This window comes from Colletes gigas, unplaced genomic scaffold, assembly GCF_013123115.1.
Source record: "Colletes gigas isolate AHSC1104 unplaced genomic scaffold, ASM1312311v1 Colletes_gigas_Sc00011, whole genome shotgun sequence".
Taxonomy (NCBI): Eukaryota; Metazoa; Arthropoda; class Insecta; order Hymenoptera; family Colletidae; genus Colletes; species Colletes gigas.
The window spans coordinates 2,987,442-3,014,566 of record NW_025106640.1 but is presented as its reverse complement, the minus strand read 5'-3'; the positions used below and the strand labels follow the sequence as shown (position 1 = coordinate 3,014,566).

The window sequence follows — 27,125 nt, the reverse complement described above, 5'->3', positions numbered from 1 at the left end:
CTGCCGTGCGCGATAAGGCACCCCGAGATACTCCCCCGGGGAATAAAGCAAAGGGGACGGGGAAATTGTCTTTCGCTAAAAGCGTTGACCGTACAGAAATTAAGAGAAAAAAAAAAATATCGTTCCCAGGAGTTCGGAGTGCAAACGCTCTCTGCAAACGCTTAGCGCCCGACAGCTGTTAGGAGAGCCCGTCGACGATCTCTCTTACCGTGTTTTTGCATCAAACTGTTGTTGAAGCATATTTTATAGCCGCAATATAACTCGGTACTCGCATCACTGGCATTCCAGCGAAGCTTATCGCCGTCAGCGCGATGTTCGCGAGAAAACCCGGCAGCCCGCGGCGTCCCGGTCGCACGGTAGCCGCGAAACTGAATGAACGCGACGGGGTAAAACCCCCGACTCGTTCGAGCAATCGAAAAAGACTGTTAACGACCCGAGGCGCGTTTAATTCGGTGTGTTAGGTGGCAATGGCGCAAGGTGGCACGTTACACGACCGATACCACGGGTCTCCCTGTGTGGGGTACCAAGCGGTAGCGTCGGCATCCTGACCTTAGCCTCTTACTTACACGACGACCTTACCGCGCTAAGGTGATTTCCTGATGTACGCTTACCCCGTGACGTTACCGGTTACTTATTGAGAGAACTGGGCAATGGCGCGGAAAAAGAGAGGCGACGCCGTGAATTTATAGCATTCTTCGATCGACCTTTGCCGGGGATAAATTTGAGGGAACGCGCACGCGACACGCGCAGATAACCCCGAAAGGCGAAAAGGAGACTCGCGTTTCGTCAATGATGAATACGACTTCGGGAATCGAGAACCATGGGGAATATCGCCGATAACGTTGTACCGCTATGTTATCCGAGAATTACTGCTGCACTGGGCGCGGGGCGACGCAGGAAACGCAAAAGTAGTACTCGAGTTTTCGAAAAAGAGCGTGGGAAATGCTATCGTTGAAAAAGAGTTAACGTTTCCACGGTAATCTACCGCGTATCGCTTATTTCCCTTTTGATCGGCCTGATCCGTGATTAAACTGGTATTCGACTTCGTGCATTGCAAAAGGAACGAGCGTTGTCTTTAATCCGGAACTGATATTTCCCACTCCCCTAGCAACTCGATAAATCTCCCTTTCGATGACCTGACAGAGAAACGTTTCCTATCGAAGTTAATCGGTATTTAATCGACAAGAAATTCCTAGTTCCATTTAAAAATACATTGATTTATTTTTAAACGGAACTAGGAATTTTTAACTTCATAGTGTTGTAGGCGAATGGCAGATGACTTTAGGAAATTACAATTGTCTCTTCACGTCAGAAAAATGTGTAAATGATTGTTATTTAAAATTCTTTTGTTTTAGGTTATCGTGCGTAAGTCTTAACACTTTACCGACCGGCAGCCTATTTATCGACTTTTTACCGCTTAACCCTTTACCGACCGGTAGCTTATCGATCGGTTATCGTGAAAATAAACGATCTAACTAGATTTAATTTTACCCTATAACAGAACGATACATCTTCACAGACGATTTAATACGTTTTTATAGTTGTAAGAAGTGTACAGAGCGTCCCGTGTGGGACTCACTTCGGGACTAGATTTTACATATGAAAACAATAAAAAAAGTTTTTGAGCTATGACGAATCGTATGTCGGTATGTCAAATGCCTATTAATAACATTGAAATGCTTCCCTAAAGAAACGTGCAAGACTTCTATAAAATTCGAACAATTCCTGGACAAATGGAAAGGGTAAGACAGTCGATGATAAAACGTCTTCAGGCCTGTGTTCCGATGCAAGGAACTCATCTCGAACATTCGTTGTTATGGAATAGGACGTATGTTTGAGAAAAAGATTTGTTCGCTAAAATTTGGTTTGATTTCGATTCAAAGTTCCACGTTCTATTTTACCGACTGAATTAGCCCGAGCGAACGGACGCATCCTTGGCACGGCGGAGGATCCGCACGACTCGCGATCGGGTTTAAGCAAAAATGTCTAGGGAAGTTCGAGGACGAACCGTTAGCGCGATTATCTGGCGATCAAAAGCGGCGAAGTCGAGGGGCCCAGGGGTCCGGCGCGCGGGGGTAGCCAGGCGCACGTGACGGAGAGGATGGAAGGAAGACGAAGAAGCTGGAAACTTAATGCTCGTGGTACCGGCGGCCACGCCGTCGCTGGATCGCCGAGGAATGGTTATGGTGCCCGGCCCACGCAATCCGTGGGTCATGGACCATGATCTATGGAACACGCCGGCATGCCCCGTTATGCGCTAAAGTGCAAACTTGTTAGTCATAGAGCCGTTCGATGTCGATGGGACAACGCGGGCTGCCGAGGGGCCTGTGTTGCATCGACGCAGTCCCGAAGACGAAGAAAGCTTCACGAGGTTGAATCCGCCTCTGGTACACCTCGCTCTACCTCCCCCCCCCCCCTGCCACCTTTGGTCGGCTACTTCTTCGTTTCCCTCGCGGTCCGCGAACGTACGCTTTGCACACCGGCACAGAAACAGACCGCATCCTCCGTGACACGGCGACCGTGGGTCGTGGGGATGCCGTTATGCCCTAAAGTGCAATTCTCCCTCTTCCACCGCTTCCCCCTCTACCTTTCGGCTCTTCTCTTTTACGTCCAGTGCCCCTCCTACCCCTCGAGTTTCATCGAGGTTCCCTCGCGAATACCCGAGCTGCGTGAGGACCGTGCCAATCGACGAGCTGAACGGAATCGCAAGCAGAGGGGCGCGTGGGTTCCGATCAACCCCCGAAATTTCCACAGGAAACAAGAACAAGCCCCGTCGATCTCTTGTCTCTTTCATCTCGATAAGGTATTCTCGTTGCGTACGCAGGGGCGGCAATTAAACTTCTTTTCGTAATTTTATTATCGCTACGATCCGACCAGAATGGGCTAACAGCAATGAAAATAGCACGAAAGCATAATCGGCGGCCTCGTAATGCGGTGTTATTTAAAGCCGCGGCAATTTTGTACAGAAGGTTCCATTACGGTGCCTCGTAATAAATCAGAAACACAGCACGCAATTCAGAAATAATTTACATCCACGTTCGGAAAATTGAAGCTTGCTCGAGTTCACGGGTTTCTGACACGGCGTTATAAAATAAGCACACGAAAACAAATTGCATACGATTTTTTTCGATTTCACACTGCCACCCGATCGACTGGCGGCGTGATTACGACCGAAGATTAATTGGCTATCATTATCACAACCCTTTCGCGATAGAAATATAATATACCACGATTTTATCTCGATCGACGTTATCGTCGATGTTGTTCCTATCGTTGAATCGTCGTACAAGTTTTCGTAAAATCTTTTCGACTATTAAGAACTTAACAAATATGTACTTTCGAGCGTCACGGTTTCCTGCGAATTATGCGGATCGATCGATTTTCAGCGCAAATGGTTAATGGTCGGTAATATCGCGATGGTTTTGTCGGCTGGATTAATTGCAAGTAACGACAGACCGTGGAAATTGACATCGGCAACGCGCAACTTGCTCTAATTAAGAACTTTACGTGGACCGGGAACGAGCTAATGGGGGGAAAAAAAAAGAATAATCCTTTCTCGGGATATCGAGATAATGGCTCGACGAGGCAGACAAGACGAGCCTCGATATTGAAATCACGAATAAAGGATGCCCCGTGTCGCGCCGTAAATATCCTGTCATTCAATTTAGATCGTCTATGGTCCTTTTATCTTCCCGTGCATTCACGTTGCGCGCGTTACTTTGCGCGCAGAAAAGGAACAGAACGAAGGCCCTTTAAAATCATTTTCTATACGGTTCCCCCATTATGTTCGCGAATACCCGAGAAGCGGGAATATTTCTTTTGTATCGATCGATGGTACTTGGAACGATATTGAAATTGATAATCCACTGTCAGCGCCTACGACGACACCGTAAATAATTAATCAAAGCACGGGTGCATCGATCTTAAACACTGCCCCAAGACCGAACAGACGACGATGATCGTGAAAAATGATCGAAAAGAACCAATTAATTATTACTAAACTATTTTGTATAATTATTTAAATACCAAATAAGGAGACAGTGCATTTGATTTCCACGAGTAAAAAGTAAGGGTACGTTGCTTCACCGCATCAAAAAGAATGAGTTTACTCTTTTAAGACCGCGGTTGGTGACCTCACGTCCAACCTTTGTTTCGAATTAGTAAAACCATCGCGATAGGAAGCAGGAAACGTTTTAAATTGAAAATGTAATTCATTAGCTAGATAAAAAATGATTTACACGTAATTGAGCAAAAGTAACATTGAAAGCATCCCGCGTGAGAAATAATTCCTTGACATACGTTTTCGCTGTTTCGAGGGTCGCCATAAAAAAAAAGTTAAGTCATTATTTCCTTCTTCTGCTCATTACTGAACGCGTTCAATAGATACTCTGTGGAATTCTCTCGGAAATAACAAACTTTTCCCATGGTTCTCTGTACTATATTCCGTGGCGGTTCTTTTTATCTACGACTTGTCTCAAACGTGACTAATAGTATCCCTGATTGTACAACATTTACGCCTTAACACTTAATTCGAAGAAAGATTCGATCGGGGAACAATTCGTTAACGAGTTCGAGATAAGGTTCTTCGCCTTTATTTTCCGATCGAAGATAGAACTAGGAATTCCTGTAGGAACGAACATTTCGTTTAATTGATTATATACTTCCCTTCGTTAGACAAGCTTCTCCGTTTCTAATTCATAGAAATTATTTGATATTAAATCGATGCACGCATTGACTCACATCAAAAAACTTTTCGTTCGAATAGCTTCGATAATAGGTCGTACAACGTGGCTTTCCTCGATCGAAGATTCCAAGAGTTATTCGTCCGATAAAAAATTAATGTCTCGAAAATACCGCTAGTTCCACCACTCCCACTGCCGCGTAATTTCAATGTAAATGGATCAAAGTAGTTGAAATAGCAGGAAGTCTGCACGGAATGACACGCATTACGCGTAAATCGATCTTGTCATCAACGCGAGGAAATCTGAGAAGTCTGTAATAAAGTGTCACTCCGAAGGCTCGTTTCCATCGCCCGTGGAATCAATATCGGTGTAACTCGATTGATCCATCGTCCAGACAGTTATCCCCTACAGCGATCCTTAAACAGTCTTCTCCGATATCTAATTTGCGAGCAATGAATCTTTCCCGCGAATAGTTAACCGTGGCTGCAGGGGGTCAGATGCAATCATTTTTGGTGAACAAACATACCCTCGAATTCAACGCAGTTTCGAGAAAAAGATTCAGAAAGTGCTGAAATTTTTCGGCGAAATTGAAATTTTCAAATCATTCTGGAAAAATTATTTTCGGCTAGGGGGGTGAATTATAATCATTTTTGGTGGACAGACATACCCTCGAAATCCTACGCAGTTTCGAGAAAAAAATTCAGAAAGTGCTGAAATTTTTCGGCGAAATTGAAATTTTCAAATCATTCTGGAAAAATTATTTTCAGTTGTGGGGGTCAATTACAAACATTTTTGGTGATTACGTATACCCTCGAAATCCTACGCAGTTTCGAGAAAAAAATTCAAAAAGGTCGGAAAGTTTTCGTCGAAATTGAAAAGCTTCAAATCTTTCTGGAAAAATTATTTTCAGTTGTGGGAGTCAATTACAAACATTTTTGGTGAATAGACAAACCCTCGAAATCCTACGCAGTTTCGAGAAAAAAATTCAGAAAGTGCTGAAATTTTTCGGCGATATTGAAATTTTCAAATCATTCTGGAAAAATTATTTTCGGCTAGGGGGGTGAATTATAATCATTTTTGGTGAACAGATATACCCTCGAATTCCTACGCAGTTTCGAGAAAAAAATTCAGAAAGTGCGGAAATTTTTCGGCGAAATTGAAAAGTTCCAAATCATTCTGGAAAAATTATTTTCGACTAGGGGGGTGAATTATAATCATTTTTAGTGAACAGACATACCCTCGAAATCCTACGCAGTTTCGAGAAAAAAATTCAGAAAGTGCTGAAATTTTTCGGCGAAATTGAAATTTCCAAATCATTCTGGAAAAATTATTTTCGGCTAGGGGGGTGAATTATAATCATTTTTGGTGAACAGACATACCCTCGAAATCCTACGCACTTTTGAGAAAAAAATTCTTTACCGAAAATATCCTGTAAAAATCATAAATTCTGGAGGGATTGAAGGATTTTAATGTTACAAAATGCAAATAATGCATATTAACCCTCGAGTTGCGAAAAAAAATGGCCGACCATCTTCCCATCCGAATCGACTCGAAGGGGGGGACCGGCGATAGCGTTGCCCCGCGAACGACCGTGCAATTTTCGTTAGAAATTGAGATTACGGGGTTAAAACGGATGCTCTGGGGTCTTAATCAACGGCTGGGAACCGCGACGATTCGTTCTAGCGAGGCGTGCGTGCGCCCAGGAGAACCGATACGCGAAACGGAGTTCGGGAATTCAACGGTTGGGAACGGAGGAGAGCGAACGGGAGCCTGAACGAGCAAACAGAGTTCGTAAACACATCAGCAGTCCACGGCAGCTGGCTTAATAAGCGGCCCCACGGTATTATAGATGATCTCTTTATTGACCGCCATAAATCAGAGTTAAGAGCAGGCATTATTATTACCAAGTGCATTATCCAGTACATCAAGAACCGGTGATAGAGTGGGGCCCCGGGACGGCCACGCCAAAGACACCTCCGGAGGAACTGAAACGGCCCGGCACAACAGGTAACTCGAACCCCGGCGGCCCCCGTCCGTAGAAAACAAATAAACGTAACCGTAGAGAAACTGAAATGGCGGATAGGGACGCGGACGTTTCCAACGGGGACAACGCTGAAAACATTTCTCGCCGAAAATAGCGCGCCAACGTTCTAAGAGGATTCCCCCCACCCCGACGGAAGAGGGATTTTTCAATTAAGGAGAGACAAATATTCCCTTCTGGGGCTGAGGAAGCGTCGACATCCATTATGGATTCGGCGAGCTCCGGGGCTGCGAGAGAGGGATGATGCCCGGTCTATCAAAATGCGCATCCTATTTCGTAAAAAAGACCAGAGAGAATCCCCGGATCCTTTTGAATAAAAAGGACTGTCAACGGGAAAAGGGTCCGGTGTCTCCTTAATCCTTGCCAGGGGGTCGAGATCTCCGCGTTTGTCACGATTATTCGGTCAAAAATATTGCCGAGAGTCTTTCTCTTTATCTCGATAGTTCTCTTATGAATGTTGCAATTGCAAAGGTCGTTGCTCCAGTTTCTGTTTCTAAATAATTGTAACGCTGCACGAGAAAGTGATCGACCGAATACAGCGACTGCAACGAGTGACGGAAACGACTCTTCGCCGGTTCGAAACAATTACGAAGCGTTATACAACCGCGTTGCGCAACGATCCGACGAATGATCGAAAGAGAAAGAAATCGCGAACGGGCGACGATCGACGGCGTGCCGATAAAAATAAGGAAATGCGAGTGAAGATCGCGCGAAGGTTCGTCATAGGTTCATCAGCCGCGCGTGGATTCTGAAACGGCTATCAGAGCCTATCGACAGGCAACAGGAATCCCGATAGTCATGGCACGGTGCATACGTGCAGTCGGTCGTTGAAGATGGTTGGGTTCTGGTCCGAGGCTGCGGTGTCCAAGGGTGTCCTTGAAGCGGGCGGGGTCGTCACTCGAGGGCCCCGCAGGTAAACGACCATCAGAATCCATGTGTGTTAGCGGTCGAGGCCTTATAGCGTATCTTACACTCGTACTACTTAACTTTCTGCATCTGTATATGTGACGTTGTTCTGCCTCCTTCCTTCTTTCTCTCTTTCACCACGTCCTCGTTCCGCCTCTCTTTCCGTCCCACGACCGCGGATAAAAGAGGCTACTGGCTTCTCTTACTTTACAAGTGTTACGAAACGGCCGACCCGCCTCCCTTCCCTGCCCCCGCGATACCGATTTATAGCTTTAATTACCGCGTCGTGCAAGATTACCGGAAACGAACTCTGGAGTCGCGAGAAATATCGAAATATAAACTTTTCATCATCAGGGATGAAAATTTATGGTTGTCGGTGAAACCGATCAATTGTTTTAACAGAATTTTCGTTCGACCGAGTTGCGGCTCGTTCGTGCCATAAATTCCCCAACGAGAGCGTCTCGCGGTCGTCCGCGCGTTACAAAGCGCCGGATAAAGACGCATCGCGCTTAATGATAAATGCGGCTCGCGACACGACCAGGGGGTATATCTCGACGCGGAGAAAACAGTTCGCGAAAGGGCATGTTGCATGGAAGTCGTCCTTAAGGGCGTATAACTCAAGAGAGCAGGACGATGCTCGGTCGGTAATGAGCCAAATCCATTACGGCACTCGCAGCAACAACGCAACGCAGCAACACCGTAAGACAGCCCGAAGAGACCTCCCTTCTTGCTCCTTCTCTGCGTTCCTTTTCTCTACCTAGAAGACACCGGTCTACACGCGCGTCTATGCCGCGCACGTATCGCGCGGTTAACAACCACCTAACCAATGGCACCCAGTTCACTACCAATTCCAATTATAGATCGTAAGCGTATTCCGCGGTGCCCGCCGAACTGACAATCCCTTCCCTGCCTCGTCTCCACCCATCTCCTCCCCCTTTTGCGCTTCCTGATCGCGAAACCAATTACGCCGGGGCAAGTCCGCGGAGCAAATTGAAAAGTTTCTAACTGTGATCGTACCGCGAGAGATGCCCGCTAACGAGACAGGGAAACGCGACGATGGAACGCAGACACCGGTTCCCGAACATCCGACGCGACGATTGAATCGTCCCGCTTTCCCTCCGGACGGGGTGAAAGATCGAAACGTTCTCTCGCTTAATCCGGTCGATAACCGTTGTCGTTCGAAGGTCGATAATCGTCTAACGGTCGGTAAACGCTGGACGCCCCAAAAGTCGATAATCGGCTAACGGTCGATAACGCAACGGGGGAAAAAGTTATCGCGGATATTTGGCGCGCCACCGACGAATTCCGATACCGCGTACGGAGGCGACGACAGCTACGTGGAAAACAATTCGCGTGGTGGTTTTTCTCCAGAAACTGTGCGCGTTCGATCGAGGCGAAACGACTGGCCGATAAATTCCGCGGTGAAACCGGACGAGTCGGGGCGAATAAATCTTGCCGCGAGCAGCCGCGAACTATAAAGGAACACCTTTTTGCTCGAGCACATGGCATAAATCGTACCGACGCGGACGATCCGACGCCCGGGCGTATCGACGAGCGATTTTACGATTATGGCGAGGGACGCGCCGGGTCGCGGAATCACCGTCGTTACGATTAAACGGTGTGCACGATGTACGACAATCTGCACGGCGATATAGTTGCGCACCGCGACCGTAAACCGAGGCCCCATCAAGAACCACGGTTCAGAGGTTAACTCGGCTTTACTTGTTTGTACTTTGTCTTCTTATTTCTAGAAGCTTGTTGGCCGACGCGCTAATAAGTTCGGTGCTTAGCGAAAATTTACGACTCCCGAGGTAAGTTTAACAGTGGCGGGACGTATGAGCGGGCTATTTTACGACTATAGAATATGACGCGCGGTCTCGCTACAATTAAACGGTGCGCAAGGTACCGGGCAAGGTCGTTACGGCCAAGACACCGGGTACACAAGGGAGAGGATCGAGCCGACGACGGAGCAGGCGCGCGGCCGACCGTGGACGGGGTGGGACGGTGGCCGGTGGCGCCACGCAATTGTCAATTAACATTTTTACCGCCGTGCAAGAAAACACGAAGTTACGTGCCGGCGTACGTGGCCACCGGTCGGCCCATGGCGAGCCCGACAGGGTTCCAGGGATCACGAGCAGCGCCCGCGGGTGGAACGAAGAAAGCGAAGGGACGAATGTCGTCGCTCCGTGGACCGAGCGCGATGAAAGAGGACGGATGGAAGTGGCGGCGGAAAGGCAGAACGAAAACAAAAAAATTAAAAGAGGAGGGGGATGTATCGAGAGGATACATTTCATTATGATTATGTGCGCAATGAATTGCTAATCGCAAGCGCCTCCTGACCGCGCGCCGCGATCGAGCCGTTTCTTGCTCGGCCAGCGAGGCTCGTGTTTTTCACGCGTGGGAACGAGACAACTTTTCCGCGATCGCTGTACCGACGGAGTCGCGGGAGGGTAAACGGTACGGTGCTTCGGGAAAGGGTGTCGCTTAAATCGTGAAATATTAATTTCGATTTATAATAAAAGCGATGGAACGATGATTGTTCGGTTCACGCTATTCTTATCGAACAATGAAACATCTGTTGATCTAAATATTGATAATTTCTTTTTCTTCCTTAAAACTCCTAACCTATTCGCTCACGCCTGTTAGAAATGGGATGATCTTTGTTTCCACAAAGGTCTTACGGGCGTAATATCACGTTGCACGAGGCTGCAGCAGCTTCGAATATTACGTTTAATAAGCTAGTATCAGGTTTGCTGTTCGTTACGCGGAACGCATAATGAGATCTTGCTGCCTACCGATTCCTTCTAACGGTATTGTAATAACGCCTGGATCGAAGGGCGCTGGACGATAAACAATTATTTGGAAAAATTTCACGCGCAAGCCCCGTCGCCTCGATATTTTTAGAGGCAAAGTTCAAGAGTGGTAGCGACGAAATACGAGCATCCCTCGCGCGCGTAATTCCGTGTATCGGCGATTGGACGATCGACAAAACATAATCCGCAAAACGAGAACGACGACGGCGACTCGAGCGTGAAAAGCAACAAATATCGCCACGGTTGTTCGTTACTCTGTTACACGATATCCCCGTAAGAGGCCGAAGGTGTGCAACATTTTACGAGATGCAAATGTCGGGCAGTCGGACAGCCAGTCGACCGCACCATCGGCTCTCGGCCACCGGTGAACTACGCTCCGTGTAACCCTCTTCATCTTCGGCTCGCTCCAACGCACGCCGTGGACGTGCAAGGGCCTCGAAACCGCAGCTCAAAGTTACGATCCCTCGCGAGACAGCCTGCCGATTCTCAACGGGGCGTAAACATCGCAAACTAGCCGCCGCGACATCCGTTTCGCTCCCTCTGCCCGTGACAATGTCAACCCGGGGAGGGGGTGTCGATCGTTGATCTCAACGCCGTAAACTTGGGCATGGTAGATCGATCTCGGAAGACGGACAGCGGGGAGCCCGTCGTGCCCGTGAAAAGGAAACGGAGACAGGACGACGGTTTCAAAGGGGCACCTTCGGGGACGAGATCGCGATAAAGACTGCCAGTCTCGATTCGCGAGTAAATAATTAATGCCGTTTAAGAGGGCCCGGCGCGAGCAAGCTCGAACACGAACTTATCACTTTACCGACCGAGGAATCCGTTAATCGACTTTTCGCCAACGCTTACCGACCCATAACCTATTAATCCTTTTTTAGCCTTGGACGTGCTAGAGGGGACATTTTTTTAGCTCGAACGCATCGAGGAAGCAGCGAAAGTAATTTCGAAAGGCCCAAGGTTAGGAACAATCACCGGGTCCGTGGAAGAAGTGTAATCCATCATTATGCAACGACATAGTAATCGACCGTGCCGACGATACTCGTCAAGAACTGTACTCGAACCGTGGAGATTTTTCGAGAGAACCAAAAGGAACGTCTCGACCCTAGGCGTACGTACTTTACGATTAAAGTAAACTCCGGTGATTGCGATTCTGCGACTGCTAATTGCTCGGCGCTAATTACAGGGGATCGTTTCCGGAGTAGTTCACCTCGTAAGAAAACCACGGGCACGTTGATGGGTCGAACGCGAAAGAAAATTGATGAAGATGCAACAAGCGGGATGATTAATTGCTGGACGAATTTTAAAAAATCGGTGAACACTTCCACGGGCAATGTGGACCGAACTAATGATAAAGGAAATTACGAACCGAGATAAAAACTGTTTTTAACGCTGTCGAACGAGATACATCCGACGCCTTTGAAGATCTGCAAACAGTATTAAAAGGGATTGAACTATCCTGCAATGTTTAGATATTTACTGAATAAATTCTATATGATTTTTTACGAAGAATTTCTTTCTATAAGAATACCGAACAAGCTATTTCGGTAACCGAACGATGATTAAAACGAGATCGATAATTCTGTCGCGACGTTTCTAAATTAATAGCAACGTATCGACAGAATCAAAGCCTCTACGGTGCAATTAATAAAGGACCAAGACCACCTGGTATAACAACCGAAGTTGCACGCGCCAACCCCTTTGAGATACGAACTTCCCCATTATAGCTCCATCGGGAGCCATTAGAACTTTGCTTACATAATAAATGACAGTACACGGTAATATAGCCAAACCTGAACATACGGTGTGCATGCTTGCTTTGGACAAACTTGAATGCTTTATCTAACTTCAACGAAATGAGTAAACACGATAATCGAACAAATTAAATTGAAAAATTTCCATCTAATCGCTTCTGTTATTTGTCCTTGTATAAAAGACTAAACTGTTTTCTATGTTACTGTATTTTTGTTTTTGTTAAAAAATTTGCAGCAATTTAAGAGAACAATCTGAAGTCTCTTGGTAACTCGCGATAGGGAAGGTGTAAAAATGACTGGTGTTTCACGGAAACACGCTAAATCAACAGTACGCGTTCAACTCTCTACAGATGTTTACGCAGGAAAACATAACAGTTACCAGCGATTCATTGCTCGCCGCGCGAATGTGCAGAAACGTTGTTCGGTGAAAAGACGACTCGAGAGTCACATTTGAGAGTTACACATCGTTTACGCGGTTTATATTGGCCTATTCGGTGTACGTCCGAGCACCGACAAAGCAGACTACTTCGTTTCTGAATATCTTTGCGTCTCAAAAGCCTCAATTATCTCATGGATGACTCGAACGTTGCATTCAAGTAGAAACAAAGACGCTTCTTTTCACCGAGAATGCTTGCACTTGCACGCTGAGACTATGTTTTTGGAGGACTAGAAATTGACAGAGACATCTGAGAGAATGGCGTATCTATCACCGAATATATACGATTCATGCAATGTATAGAGTTCAAGGAAAACGCTTAGGTATAGAATAATAAATTGACTCACCCTATCTTGGTGATTAACTTCCCATGAACATGAAGGTAGGATGTGACGAATCGTTTATTCACCTTGAACAAAATCCATAGATTATATTATGCTTGCATGATAAACGTAACCTTGTTATGGTATTTCTAAGATTTCCCTCGGTTCTCTTACCTCGACGCTACTTAATTGCGCCAAATCTTCTAAATCGCTATGAGATAATCTCGCTTCATTGGCAGTGGCTGCGGTAGTTGTACGACGAACTCGTCTCCCACCAGGATGAAACCAAATTTCCCTCCTCAATCCTCCCCCAATACTGTTCGCTCCTTCCTTTTCTTTCATCCTTGCTCTTTCCTTCCACTCTCTCTCTTCTTTCCGTTTCCGTTCCGTGGACTCATACTGTTAGAATTCATTCCACACTGAATCTCTGCACGATTATTTACATATTTCTATCGAGGGCGATCTAGTGCAGGGCGTAAATGAGAGGTCTTTTTTTTTATTTACTCTTTATCTTTTGTCTAAAAACATTGCTGTTTATAAATTTCACGAATTTTCTGTTTTTCTGTAGGGAGATGCCTTTGAAAAAAATTTGGAAACCACTGTTGTACATTTGCCATCCCTAAAGTCTCTCAAATACTACAGACAGATACAAACACTGTATGTTTAAAAATATGTAAAGCTTATAAAATGTATGTATCTTTCTGTCGATTGCGACTATAAAAAGAATGCATGCTAACGTTGTGTGTGATATGGTGCTGGTAACTAATATATACGGTGCTCTGATTTGTAGCAAATAATATAGCAATATGCGACAAACTATACTTGAGCTATACATCTTTCTATTTTTCTATAAACGCTAATGTACATATGAAGTATTACCACTTCGAATCGCTAATTATGCTATCGATTTTACTCAGGCATTTAATGATTTGGCTTTAATAGACTATAACTGTGCGAGAAATATAAATTTTATAGATTTGACTAATAATTGTAAGCGTGCGAAAATGCCTACGATGCGTAAGAAAATTAATTAAAAAAAACTGAATGTACGCAAAACGAAAAGGAGTATATTAGACAGCACAAAGATAAAGGAACTAATTCAAGCTTTAGTAATGACTGATATCTAAAGAAATCACACCAAGTATCGAAATTTACTTACATAATGTAGATACTGGCGGCAAAATAAAATTAAAATATTATTAACGTTAGTATTAATACAAACGTATTAACAAACGATTTGAACATGTGACATACCTTTTTCCTATTTTCATCGAATAGGGCTATTAAACTCTCTCTTGCAGAATGAAAAGGATTGGATGCCATAAGAGATCGCATGTAATAATATACTGCGTCTAATTTTCGTCTCTGAAAACGAAATTCACATGCAAATTACTATCATTTCTTTATCTTTCTTCGTTAAATAAGTAACTGGTGCTTTAATCGTACGTACCGCGTAATGTGCTAGTAACGCAAGCTGATTATAAGGCCTGCCATTCTTTGGATTAAGTTGTTGTGCTTTTAAATACCACCTAAAGAAAATGTTAATATAAAAATCAATTGTACTTAATAAACATAATAAAGTTGCACATTGATCGACACTCACTGCCTACACTTTCCATAATTATTCGTTTCATTTGCTTGTTCTCTGTATCTCGCCAAGTCACCCAAAAATAAATATATTTTTTGCGCGCTTACTAAAGCTAAACCTAAGATCCCGAGACCTTTAGGCAATGTTGACGATGCAAGAAATGTATCCAATTTAAATTCATATTTGGCTTCAAGAATAGTTAACAAATTTTCTAAGTATATAGTACCCTCGTCGATAATCTTCATCATTATTTTCTTGTAATGTTCCCGGCCTTCGGAACTTTCTTTTGGCATGCCTTTTCGCAACATTTCGATCATATTATAGAAAAGTATTTTCCAAAAGTGTTGCTCAACGTTCTCGGTTTGACAAAATTTAATATCAGTCTCGAGCAACGTTTTTAAACTTTCTTGCAGAAAGTGCCTTATGTACAAAACTCTATCCCAATTTGTTGTAAAACCACCGGAACTTAATATCCATTGTAACTCCTTATCAGCGCGTTCTATGTCCAAAAGCAAGTAAGGATTTTTGGCTGATCGGAAACTGGCGAACAAAAAATCATATTGATATAATTATTTTTAGTTTTAACTTGCAATATATCCACTAGTTTTACATACCTATCGGAGTAAGGATCGTACCACGAGGGTCTTGTATTACCAAATTGGTCATTTGTCATATATGGTGGTGGCACACTATCTAAGTGAGCTCCTTGAAAGCTATGATGTGTCGAAGTAATACCTCCATGGGACTGAAACACTGGCACATTCGGACTCTGAGCTGCGATTTCATTTTCTCTGGAAAAAAAGAAGATTGAACGGTCGATAAATAAAATAAAGTTACAAAGAGAAAAAAGAAAGAAACGGAAACTTATTTGTACCTTTGAATTACAGCTCTACTATTAGGTGAAGTTACAACAATAGGTTTATTAGGATTATTGGGGTCAAATAACGTCCTTTGCTGCTGCATTCCTTGCTGTCTTGAAACTGGATGACTAGGTGGAGATTGGCTAGTATCAGGTAACACTAAAACACCAGGTGGTTGGGAGTTGGTGTGCCCGCTAGATGTTTGATGTGTTGTCACATTCAAAGCTGTATTTGATAACGTTGCAGAATGAGAGGGAACATTAGGTGTTTGTCGTCCATCGTCGGAATCATAAGCCGACATTTTTCTTCCTGTTCTCCAATTTTCATCTAAACACCGATCGGACAATCTGTAAAAATACATATATATAAGTAAACCTAACCTCTAGTTATATTTGCCCGATTCAAAATGTCGCCTTCGTAAAATAATATCTACCTATGTCTATGGAGGTCATCGAAGTTTCGACTGCTACCACGGTAATTCCTATCTTTACTAGATTCCCGACTACGTTGTATAATATTGTGATGCCTTCTGTGTTCGTATCTTCTACTGCTATTACTGTTCTTTTGATTATTGTTATAGTTATCATTTTCTCTATTTTGTTGGTTATTTTGTCGATCGCGACTATTAACTCGAGCTTTATCTCTGCTACTGCTCCTTGAATAGTATAAAGAAGAAAGTTATTGCAAACTACGCTACTCTTAAAATATATATAAGTGCAGATTGTTTATACACACGAAACAGAAATACTAATACGCTCTTACCGATCTGCTGCATATTTCCTATCACGCTTTTTTTTTTTACGTCGATTAGAACCTCCCGTCGTGGTTTCATTTCCTGACACATTAACATTCTCACGCAAACTTAACACAGAAGAACTGCGACTCGCACGTTCAGCTTCTAATTTTTCATTTAATTCAACTTCTTCGTTCCAATCCTAAATATTGAAATTTAAGCGTGATGTATACGCAAATAATAAACATCTTTCGTACAGAGACACTTACAAATGGATGGTCGGCCGATGTATTTGATTCGGTGTTAACAGACTCGGCTTTTGGTGGACTATCGCCTAAATTTTGTTGACTGCTTTTCTTTTCCAATGTTGCATTATGCTCGGATGCATTATTGCTCGTCCGTTGCCTGTAAACAGAACGAATAACAAGATAATAAATAAAAATATTAGAATTGTTAAAACACATCTTAAATCGATTATTACGTATGAGTTCGGTGAGTAGATGAAGATGGAGATACTCCCCGACGATGACTATCGGGTGAAGTTTGACGTTTGTTTACATTGGATACCGAAGTAATAGGTGACACTGCCGGTGGTGGTGGCATCAAAGAAGTATCAGCTCGGCTTAAACTTTCCATACTAGTATACATGGTGCTGTTACTACCACGACGATCATAAAACCTGTTTTCCACAAACATTTAATTCTATTTAAAAACATTTACATAAAGTAACTTATTAATATTTACATAGCACAGTAGAATAAGAAGAGGACATTGTACAATATAAAACTTAGTTGTAAAGTATATATTCAGAAAAGAGATTTACCTTTGCATATATTCTTGGCTTGGTGTATGAGACCTAGAACTTGGAGCCGAATACTGATCGGGTGTAACGCATCTGAAAATATTTGTTGAACTCTCTAATTCTTCTGGTCTAAGTCTACCTCTACCTCTGCTACGTGCTGACCCAGTATTGGACCAGTTAGGTTGAGGAGGCAATGGGCCAGATGGAGGTAAATTTTGCATCGTTTGCGAATGTTGCATCACAGGTGGATAATTGTAATTTGATGATCCCTTCGAAGAGCAAGTTTATGTTTAAAGAATGCAACGAAAACTATACTGCAATTCCAAAGACGATAAAATATGATTTAATTTACCTGAAACGTGATACTACTACCATTCCATGAATCTTCTGGTGGCAATGAATTTGTTGATGGCAATGGTAAACCATTATCGATAAGATATTTTTTCTGAAACCTGGGTGGCAAGTGTTCTATTTTTATATTTTTTGGTAAACTATCTTTTGCATTACCCCATTTGCCTGAAGGTGGTTTGCCTTGGAATTTATCTGGATGTCCGGCAGGTTCGACGCTACGTGTATCTCTGGTGCGATTGAAATCATTGACGTGGTTCATTGTTACGAAAAGTGGTTCTGAACCCTAAACAAATAAATATTGCCAATTAAAACGCAATTATAATTCTATAATTTCGACTACTATGATTATTACCAACCTGTCTAACTTCGCGAGAATTATCTTTCCGATTTCCGTAACCCCTGTTAGACAAAGGGGAGTCAGATCGCCAACGCTCATCGTTCTCATTACCGTGACGATTTCGACGATTTCCCGAATATCGTTTGCCATGATCATCTCTACTTTTACTTCCGCTTTCATTATCTCGTTTACTGTGACCACTTGATCGATTACGATGACTATCGCTTTTATGGCTACGATTAGAATGAGAATCACGATCTTCGCTAAGTTCTCTGTCTTGATCCCGATCCCGATCCCAACACCTTTGATTCGGAGATCTAAGGAACAAGGATAATAATATTTGTACTCTGTGCACAGTTTATCATTAATAATAAAGCAAAAACATTTTCAAAAATTCACCTATTTGAACTATCCTGTTCAGCCAATGCTTCTTTTACTTTTTTAGGTATATATAACTGTTGTTCCGGCTTCTTAGTTTTCTTTCTTAAATCTCCTGAATTACTATTTTGAGAAGAACTCGGTATCTGTTCAATGTTTGTAGTATTTCTGTAGTTAATGTTTAGATCGTTTAATTTTTCTGTTACATTTTCAACTTGAGATGATGGCAGACTGTTCAGCATTTGATTGGATCTATTGAGTTGCGATTGCTTCAAACGGTGTTGGACGGAGCTAGACTTAGGTTTTTCCTGCGAAATGTTCTCATTATCTAAATCGTCTACAGATCTCCCAGACTTGCGAAGTGGTCCGCTTCCTGGCCTATACAAAGCTTGAGATGCTCTATTACCACCACCACCACCACGCATTCCCATCGATCTGTCCTTCTCCACTCTTGTATTATCTGAAATTTTGTAATGTCTAGCTTTTAAAATTATTTATCAACATTAAAAACATATAACATAAAATAAACATATTTTAAAAACATTAACATATAAGGAATTCAACAAGACTACAAATCTATATTTACTTCAATTATATAACATGTTGCAATCATTTACAAGATATTGCAATTAGAAATATATATGAAATTAAAAATATAACGTTAAGAAAAACGTATGTGACTCAAAATTATTATTGTAACATTGTACATAGTTTTCTTAGCATAACATTATAATATTGAAGTTTAAGCATTAGTAACGTACTAATGTTCAAAATGTTGTAATTTTTAACAGAAAAATAGTAAAAATGTTGGATGTTATCCAATAATAATTTATATAAAATGACATGAATAAATAATTCCTAGTAAAAACCAAAGCACATAGAAAACATACCTTTCTATCTAAACAAAAATATTAAAAACTTATAAAATCCTATAAATTATGTATTTATACATCATTGCATAGCTTTTATTACAAATTTTACTGAAAAGCAACTGAATTTCTTATGAAGAATATTTGTACGTTCAATATTTTTTACATATATTACTTGTTGGATTTTAGGTGCAAAATGACGAAACTCTAGTTATATATAATTATCAAATGTCAATATTAAGTAAACATTATGCTTAATTGAGAATAATAATTCAGTAGTGGTTGTTGACACTCTTGACAGTAACTACAGTTACAATCAACTCACAAAAATTAGATGTAATAGTTATGTAATCTATATCTGTTTAAAATAAATTCACATCTTCTAGAGGAGTCTACGAGAAATTATAGGCTATGCTAATTTTACTTCTTACTCAGGTAAAATTTCACAACATATCATAGCATAATTCCTGCTGTATTTTTAGGTTAGCTTGTTTGGTGAGGTTAGTTCTACGAATGCACTCGACATTATTACAAGGATGCATACATGTTTATTAATTATGCACACGCGAAATATAATCATAGAATTGTAAATTAAGATGTTTATATTATTTGTTAATATCATTTTTTCCAAGGTACCTTGTAAAAATCCTCCCCACTTTCTGCGTCCTTTGTCGCGGTTCGCCATATTGAAGTACAATCATATCAAAATTTTTCTAACATCAACGAACACGATTGTACGGAACTTCTAATCATATATACAGTCAATAAATGAAACTGAACGAATGATATCAATAACTGATAGGGTAAACATAATTATCTTAATCCTTTATAAATCATAAAATACTTCAAAGCGACATTTTCTATTCTCTGCATACAAGTTGCCACAATTTGAGTAATTCAATATTTTATTGTTACGAACATTAGGAACCTAAAAAGACATACTATTCAACTGTAGAATATTCTTTCAATCAGATAATCTATAATTATTAATAGTGAAATTTAGATGTATTTAAAAACAATTTCAACGTATACAAAATTCCTTTTTGCTTGAAAAAGTACATGGTAATATATTCAAAATTTCCTACAATTAAACAATATCTTGTAATGTTAAATAATCAAACATATGGGAACTGAATAATAAACTACTGCAATATTTATGGCGCCAATATGAAAACCACGAGGAATCGTTTCAAATAACTATCTTTCAAAATAAAAAGTACTAGAGATAAACCTATATTGCACGAATACATAAACAGTTTATCATTTCTGATAATTTGCTACAGATTAATTACGAATAAGAGTAAGTTAGTCTTGCTCCTAGCTAGAAAGAATCAACTGTTTAAATTAAGAATTAAGTCCACACTAGGGATTATAAGCCTTAACGCTATACTGTTTGGCCGGACTTTTAATGCACCGTATGAACAAAGTGTTTCCATTAAAGATTTACAAAGATAAATTGAAAATACATGTTTATTATTAATTCATGTATTAAAAATGAAACTAAAAGACATTTCTATCAAATATAAAATGCAGAATTTCTTTCCGCAAAAGGTGATGATTAATAGTGCATAACCGTAGAATATAACATTTTTTAAAGCTTCCAACCTTACCAGTCAAATGTTTACTCCACTTGCTTGTATTAATCGTACGCTAACAACCGCTGCAAGATGCAAACGGCGGGTGGTAGTAACAGGAATAGGAATATTATGTCCTCTCGGAATTACTACACAAAATGCCTGGAAAGCTCTCATTAACTGTAAATCAGGTGTTGTCGGATTAACTGAACCGGATTACGAAAAACTACCTTGTAGAATTGGTAAGTTCTTCTCACAAACTTATAGCTTTTCTCAAATAACTTAACTAACTCCAGTTTCTTGTGTACAACAAATAAATTTAATTATTTTTCGATAGCTGCATTAGTACCTAAGGGAGACGGTCCTAATGAATTAAATATTGATTCACACTTCACGAAAAGTGAATTACGCACAATGTGTCCTGCCACTGCTTATGCTCTGATTGCTACTGAACACGCGCTAAACGATGCTAAATGGAAACCAGAAAATGAAACGGATAAACAAGATACAGGAGTAGCTGTAGGAATTGGAATGATAGATTTGGTCGATGTGTGTACAACGTACGAAGCCTTGAAAAAAGGGTACAATAAAGTCAGTCCGTATTTTGTGCCAAGGATTTTGCCAAATATGGCTGCAGGACAAATTAGTATTAAATATGGCTTTCGTGGTCCAAATCATTGTGTATCGACAGCATGTGCAACCGGAGCACATGCAATTGGTATATTAAATTAAAATAAAAGTAGAAAATGTACGTTTGCTGTACAATGAAATTAATAGATTCAACTTTTAGGTGATGCATTTCGCTTTATCCGCGGCGGGGAAACTAGTGTAATGATATGTGGTGGTGCAGAGGCATGCATCAGTCCTCTTGCTATAGCTGCTTTCTGTAGACTTCGAGCTCTAAGCACTTCTAGGAATGATTTTCCACATGAAGCGTCGCGCCCGTTTGATAAAGACAGAGATGGATTCATAATGGGAGAAGGTACTGCGATACTAGTGCTGGAGGAATTAAATCATGCACTTGCAAGGAATGCAAATATTTATGCGGAAGTATTAGGATATGGTTTGTCTGGTGATGCAGCGCATATAACTGCACCCAGTGAAGACGGTTCTGGTGCTATATTAGCTATGGATAGAGCGGTAAAAGATGCTGGTATAGAAACTATGGAAATTACTTTTGTCAGTGCACATGCAACTTCAACTCCCCTGGGTGATGCTATAGAAGCAAAAGCTATAGAATCGTTTATGGGGCAACATAGTAAAAACGTGACTGTTTCTAGTACAAAAGGGGCTCATGGTCACTTATTAGGAGCAGCAGGAAATTTAGAAGCTGCTTTTACTGTTTTAGCAATAAAAGAAGGTATAATCCCGCCAACATTGAATCTGCATAATTTAGATATAAAAACATCTTTAAATTTTGCACCAAATGAAAAAAAAATGTGGAATTCCGTGCCGAGACGTGTAGCTTTAAAAAATGCTTTTGGTTTTGGAGGAACAAATGCATGCTTGTGTTTTGCAGAATATAATGAATAACCCAATTATTAAACTGAAACTATTTTGAGAAAAAGCATAATAATACACAACATATCCTGAACTAGTCATTCCTTCAGATACATTAATTAATACATACATCGCATTTACAGAGATTGTATATGCATAATGTTGCTCAACTAAAATATAGTTTTGTGATAAACCATATTCGAGACCTGGAATATGATCATAATGGCATAAATATTTTTATCATATTTATGTAATATAAAACATAACTCTTATAATATACTGTGTAAAAAATAAAAAAAAAAGGAAAACTTTTATATGAAAAACCGTTACATCGAACTGTACAAAATGTATGTAATTTGGAATAATATAATATATTGTAAAATGCAATGTTTATTTTGTATTCATTTTTTTTAATATTTTCCGATCATATTATTACAACATCTATATTCATTATGCAGAAAAACAAGTTCCAACTGCTACTTCCAAAAAAATAAAATTCTCTTAAAAGTATGTAGTAATTAATGAAATTATTATTTTATACAATTGTTAAATACGTGCAGTTGATTTTAATTTGCGGTTTTCTGGCTAATACGTGCTCATAAAAATTACGTTTAATTATACAAGCATACAGAAGTAAGTCTCACGTAACTCTGAATACCAATATAATACATTCTATAGAGTATAAATTTAATAGTTTATATTTTCTTGAGTGCAGTTTTCAGAGTTAACACTTGACTTTCGATTCTAAATTTCATTCATTTACAATTACAATTTTCATCTACAAAGTTGTCTTTTATTTTTATGAATTGAGCCGCATAGAAAACAACAAAATTCAAGGCATAGTTATTTCTTGGTACCTCTAGTTTATTAGACGCAGTTTACTGCTTGCAGATAAACCATACCATACGATGTTCTTACGATGTACATCTCCAACGATATTTTATTCACACAGGAAGGTTGACCTCCAATGATAACAGTTATCCAAAATACATCTATTGCGTTCGTGTTTCTACTGGCAGTAAATCAATGTAAAAAAGAAAGATTGTATCCTATTAAGTAACTGTACCTAGTAGGAATTTTTAGTTAGGAATGGTAAAGGGTTTGTGATGGCTACATAAAATAGCAAAACGTTTTCTAAGTGTCTGACGAAGTTCTTGCCGTTTTTCAAGAACTTGACACATTCGAGATTTAAACTCCAACACTTCCTCTGCCGGAATATAACTCTCTTTTTCTTCGTCATCTGACAAGTAGGAATCCTGTAAATAAATGAAATACATTAAAAATAAAAAATTTTCAATAAAAATTCAACTATACACAAACTAAACGCTTACTTCTAACATCTGTGTAAGCGTTAAGCCACCACCTCTTTCCTTTAGTAAAGAGATGCTAGTATTGGAATGAACAAGTTTATCAGATGGTCGCGTATCATGACAATCTTTCTCGTGGTTACAACAACCATCACTGCAAGCTACTTCCGACCCTTCTGGTGTACTAGGAAGAGAAGAACTACTAATATTATGTTCCGAGGAATAACCACAATCTTGTGACGATTGTTCACTCGAAGAACGACTCTTCCTGTCCGAGATTGATAATTCGAAACGTTTCTCCATTTCTATCCACATATTGTATCTTTTGCCCGGTTTTGCTATCCAAGCGTCTACTATTTCTTTAGTTATTGGATCTTTGCAGTTTTCTACACTATGCCAGTGATCATCTTCAATTTTCTCGGAAAGATCCTATACATAGAACGATTTGTATATCTTATAAAACGCGTTGAAAGATACATAGAACATGTACTCATATACTGAATTATTACCTTACACGATTCACATGTTTCAAATATTTCTTCTTTGGAAAGATTCTTAACAGAAGTGTCATTCTTCTTTGATTGATTTGTAGTAACTTTTCCTTTTGATTCGGAAGACCCTTTTTTAACTGTATTTTTTTGCAAGTTAGATGATTTTTTGGGGAATGCTAACTGAGTTTGACTTTGTGATATACTAGATTTTGATTTCTTTATACAATCTGGACAATTACATGTAGGTGGTCCCTTATTTTTTGGATCTAATACTTGTAACTGAAAGAGAAAAAAAGGAATATTTGTACACTGCTAAATACATATACATATACATAAATACAATTAAATGCAATATTAAAGTTATTTACTTTATGTCTGTCTATATTTTGTGTTGTGGGCTTTGCATCTGCACAAACACACAGCGTTTCACTCTTACCATTTTGCCTTTTACTGGAACACTGAGGGATATAAAATTAAATAAGAAATTAATTACATTCATTAGTTTCAAAAGTTCGAATTGATAAACGGCAACATACATCGCAAGTATTTTCTTTTTCTTCTGTCTCATATCGGCGTTCTTTCTTCTTCTTGCGTTTCAGGCGTAACTTTTCGCGTCGTTGTTGTTTTGCTATTTCTTCCCTCGTTAATTCCTCATATAGGAGTTCTAGTTGAGAAATACCTTGTTTAACTTCTATAGCCATCTGTGAAGAACCATTTAACCGTATACAATAACTTGATTAATTCAATAGTAGTTTATACACTGGTTTTATTAATTATACTTGAAAATTTCTGGCCAATGCATCTACTGCAACAGCAGCTAATACTTTGCATACGGTTTCCTCCTCTCTTAATCGTCGATGAACCCTATGTAAACGCTCAGCAACACAAATTCCTAAACATGTAAGTACCTCTTCCTGAGCAATTTCTAATGTCTTTGCATGTCTTTCCCTGCAATTCAAACATCGTTCTTATGACAATATTCTAACACAAAATTGTAAATAACCAAAACTTTGTGAGTCCATACCTTCCCATAAGTTCTGGTTGAGCACGCTCGATTAGAGTACTAATGTAAACTGTGTTAGTAGGTAAATGTACGTGTCTATCACGTATGCAACGTTTGATCCCGGAATATAGAGCAGCAACGTAGCCCTTTTCTTTTGTTGGTTCAGGTTCTGTTGTTAATAAAGAAGATGCCAATAGTACTTTTGTACGACATTCACCGCAGAATCTGTAACAACATATGTAGTGAAAAGTCTTTGAATTTAATTACTCAAATTCATGAACTTACCGATGTTTACGTAAATATATATCCAAAGTAGCTTCAAGGGTGTCAGTTTCTATTAGAGCAAGTTCCTGGCGGCATGGAAGTTCCATACAATCCCATACTTCCCTCCATGCACTTGGAAGGGGTCTCATACGCTGAATTTCCAGTGAGTGTAATACGCATCTTCTTGACTTTTTATTTCTAGGTTGCCTTTCGACTAAACTATTTAACCTAATGCTGTGACGAACAATAAAATTTTTGTATATTTCACGTATATATGACAATTGTATTTCTATGGGCCCTTTATTACCTATGTCCTTGTATCATTGTACAAAGTAATTGAGGTGATTCCAAAACATCATCTTTTATTGATAATATACCTTCGGGTGTGATTACTAAAGGATCTAATGCTGGATGTCCTGACTTCATAAGATCATAGAACAATCTTTCAACACTAAATAGATAAAATATTAATTAATGCAAACCATGAATATGTTTGTTATACACACATGTTCTAAGAATTTCTTTTACCTTCTTCTACAACCAACACATGGTACAGATTGACCTAAAATTGCAAGCATGTCCTTGCATGTAATTTTAAATGACGCTTTTATTTCATCTTTCGTAAGCATATCAAGTATTATAGTAAATTCATCAAGCCGTTTGCCACGCGCTAATGGATTATCACAGATTGCTCCCAAACCGTTTATATCCATAATCATCTATAGAAGAAGCCAAAGTTTATAGTGCTAAATTTAATTTATTTATTGCTCGTTTAAAAATTAAATCTAAAACATTTTCCAAATTTCTCATTTAAAACATAATACCAATATGTTAATTCTACACATATTAACACACATATACAAGCAAAGCATATATTTTAAAAAAATATTATATACGTTATGTATTCTTATATATTGAAAAGAAAGTTCACTACCTCACAGTTAATAGCTTTTAGTTTTAAGTTTTCACTCCATGTGCTCAATTGCAACTAACCAAAGTATATAAAAAAAAAAGACAGCTTTTGACATTCTTTTTTTCAAAAGAAAACAAATCACTCCAAAATTATAACAATAGGACAAATACACAAAGGAATCGTTAATAATACCGAGAAACATAAATTGTATCGAAAATCGATGGTCAGCAATTGTTAAACAGGATACAGGTATTAAACACAATACGCCTAATCAGTTATGCCAGTTAGGCATGCATTCGTTGCTACGTTTAGGTTAAGTCGGAAATATCATAGGATGCCGTTACGTAAGTCTTATTAACCTGTTAGTTATTGATAGACAATAACTGTGTTTTAAAAATACCACTGTAAAGGATTCAGCTCACCGTGAGATTTTCATCGACAATCAACGGCATTTGCCTTCGCGTCAAATCGACCGGGTCATCGTCCCGCCAAACGTTCACCAGTTTCGCCATCGCAGTTGTATTTCTCTATCAACGACAATTATATATGCAACAACGTTAAATCTTATAAAGCGATACGATGTAAAATGACGAATAATTGTAATCCACTGCCACGGTTACACCAGAAAAATAAGTAGACGGTATCATACGTCTGCCATTTGCAACGAGTGGTTTCTCACTTCCGCCCTGCGTGCATTGTCCCGCTTCCCTCTCTACGCACCATCCTATCCTTATACTAATTACACATACCTGTTCCTAATCTCTTTTCTCATGAAATCTTCTCCGGTACAAAGTCTCAAAGTCTAACGAGTCGCGCAAAAGCTTTGATATGACTACAGGTATCCTAATTAAATGTAGTATCTTCTCAAACGGAGCTTGATACACTCATCCACAGGCAAGAAGACGCAGCAGCAGAGTCGCGGATTTCAACTAACTTTTTTTTTGGTAAATCTAGGACGAAATTGAGGGTATACGTGTTCGAACGTTTCTGCCAATGCGCATTATTTACAAAGATATTTATCGTTAATGATTTGATGAAGGTGTGCATTGACTACTTAAAACAAGAAAGAAGGTATAGTATGCCAAGTTGGCAAAAGAGGTAGCGTAATAAGTTCGAAAGGCGGCGATGTTCGTGCGTTCGAATTTTTTAACTTTATATTACTTTTCCCACAATGGCTTCCGTTTAAACATTATTTCTTTA

The 27,125-nt window shown here is 40.0% G+C and overlaps 3 protein-coding genes and 1 long non-coding RNA gene across 6 annotated transcripts in view; 2 read left to right on the top strand and 2 right to left on the bottom strand.

Annotated features, from left to right (window-relative positions):
- Positions 1–19,643, bottom strand: part of LOC122398166 (telomerase-binding protein EST1A-like) — a 138,827-nt gene extending 119,184 nt beyond the window's left edge. For 2 of the 3 annotated variants that reach the window (XM_043397829.1, XM_043397831.1), the window contains exons 1-17: positions 19,510–19,643; positions 18,026–18,464; positions 17,646–17,943; positions 17,291–17,572; positions 16,960–17,207; positions 16,618–16,815; positions 16,406–16,541; positions 16,166–16,338; positions 15,837–16,058; positions 15,418–15,750; positions 15,158–15,334; positions 14,559–15,083; positions 14,406–14,484; positions 14,210–14,320; positions 14,115–14,126; positions 13,130–13,354; positions 12,980–13,041 (exon numbers count right to left, since the gene is read on the bottom strand). In XM_043397829.1, the coding sequence (XP_043253764.1) occupies positions 12,980–13,041; positions 13,130–13,354; positions 14,115–14,126; positions 14,210–14,320; positions 14,406–14,484; positions 14,559–15,083; positions 15,158–15,334; positions 15,418–15,750; positions 15,837–16,058; positions 16,166–16,338; positions 16,406–16,541; positions 16,618–16,815; positions 16,960–17,207; positions 17,291–17,572; positions 17,646–17,943; positions 18,026–18,464; positions 19,510–19,558 (3,569 nt within the window). In that variant the 5' untranslated portion in view covers positions 19,559–19,643. The remainder of the gene's footprint in view (positions 1–12,979; positions 13,042–13,129; positions 13,355–14,114; positions 14,127–14,209; positions 14,321–14,405; positions 14,485–14,558; positions 15,084–15,157; positions 15,335–15,417; positions 15,751–15,836; positions 16,059–16,165; positions 16,339–16,405; positions 16,542–16,617; positions 16,816–16,959; positions 17,208–17,290; positions 17,573–17,645; positions 17,944–18,025; positions 18,465–19,509) is intronic. The other variant, XM_043397830.1, reaches the window with a different exon arrangement.
- LOC122398169 lies at positions 11,124–12,285 on the top strand. Its single transcript, XR_006259174.1, has 3 exons — positions 11,124–11,553; positions 11,629–11,824; positions 11,953–12,285. It is a non-coding gene; the product is annotated as an uncharacterized LOC122398169 (long non-coding RNA).
- Positions 19,293–22,139, top strand: LOC122398168 (3-oxoacyl-[acyl-carrier-protein] synthase, mitochondrial). Its single transcript, XM_043397832.1, has 4 exons — positions 19,293–19,308; positions 20,471–20,689; positions 20,785–21,165; positions 21,238–22,139. Exons 2-4 carry the CDS (start codon positions 20,491–20,493, stop codon positions 21,978–21,980), a joined length of 1,323 nt encoding a protein of 440 aa, XP_043253767.1. The 5' UTR covers positions 19,293–19,308; positions 20,471–20,490; the 3' UTR covers positions 21,981–22,139.
- A 367-nt stretch (positions 22,140–22,506) lies between these two features.
- On the bottom strand, positions 22,507–26,990 carry LOC122398106 (gametogenetin-binding protein 2-like). The gene is made up of 12 exons (XM_043397702.1): positions 26,675–26,990; positions 26,348–26,452; positions 25,541–25,731; positions 25,320–25,463; positions 25,034–25,246; positions 24,770–24,973; positions 24,525–24,693; positions 24,282–24,446; positions 24,114–24,203; positions 23,764–24,024; positions 23,279–23,683; positions 22,507–23,203 (listed from the first exon to the last, which is right to left on the bottom strand). The coding sequence occupies exons 2-12, from the start codon at positions 26,435–26,437 to the stop codon at positions 23,027–23,029; spliced, it is 2,109 nt and encodes a 702-aa protein (XP_043253637.1). The 5' UTR covers positions 26,438–26,452; positions 26,675–26,990; the 3' UTR covers positions 22,507–23,026.
- Between the last annotated feature and the right edge of the window lie 135 nt (positions 26,991–27,125).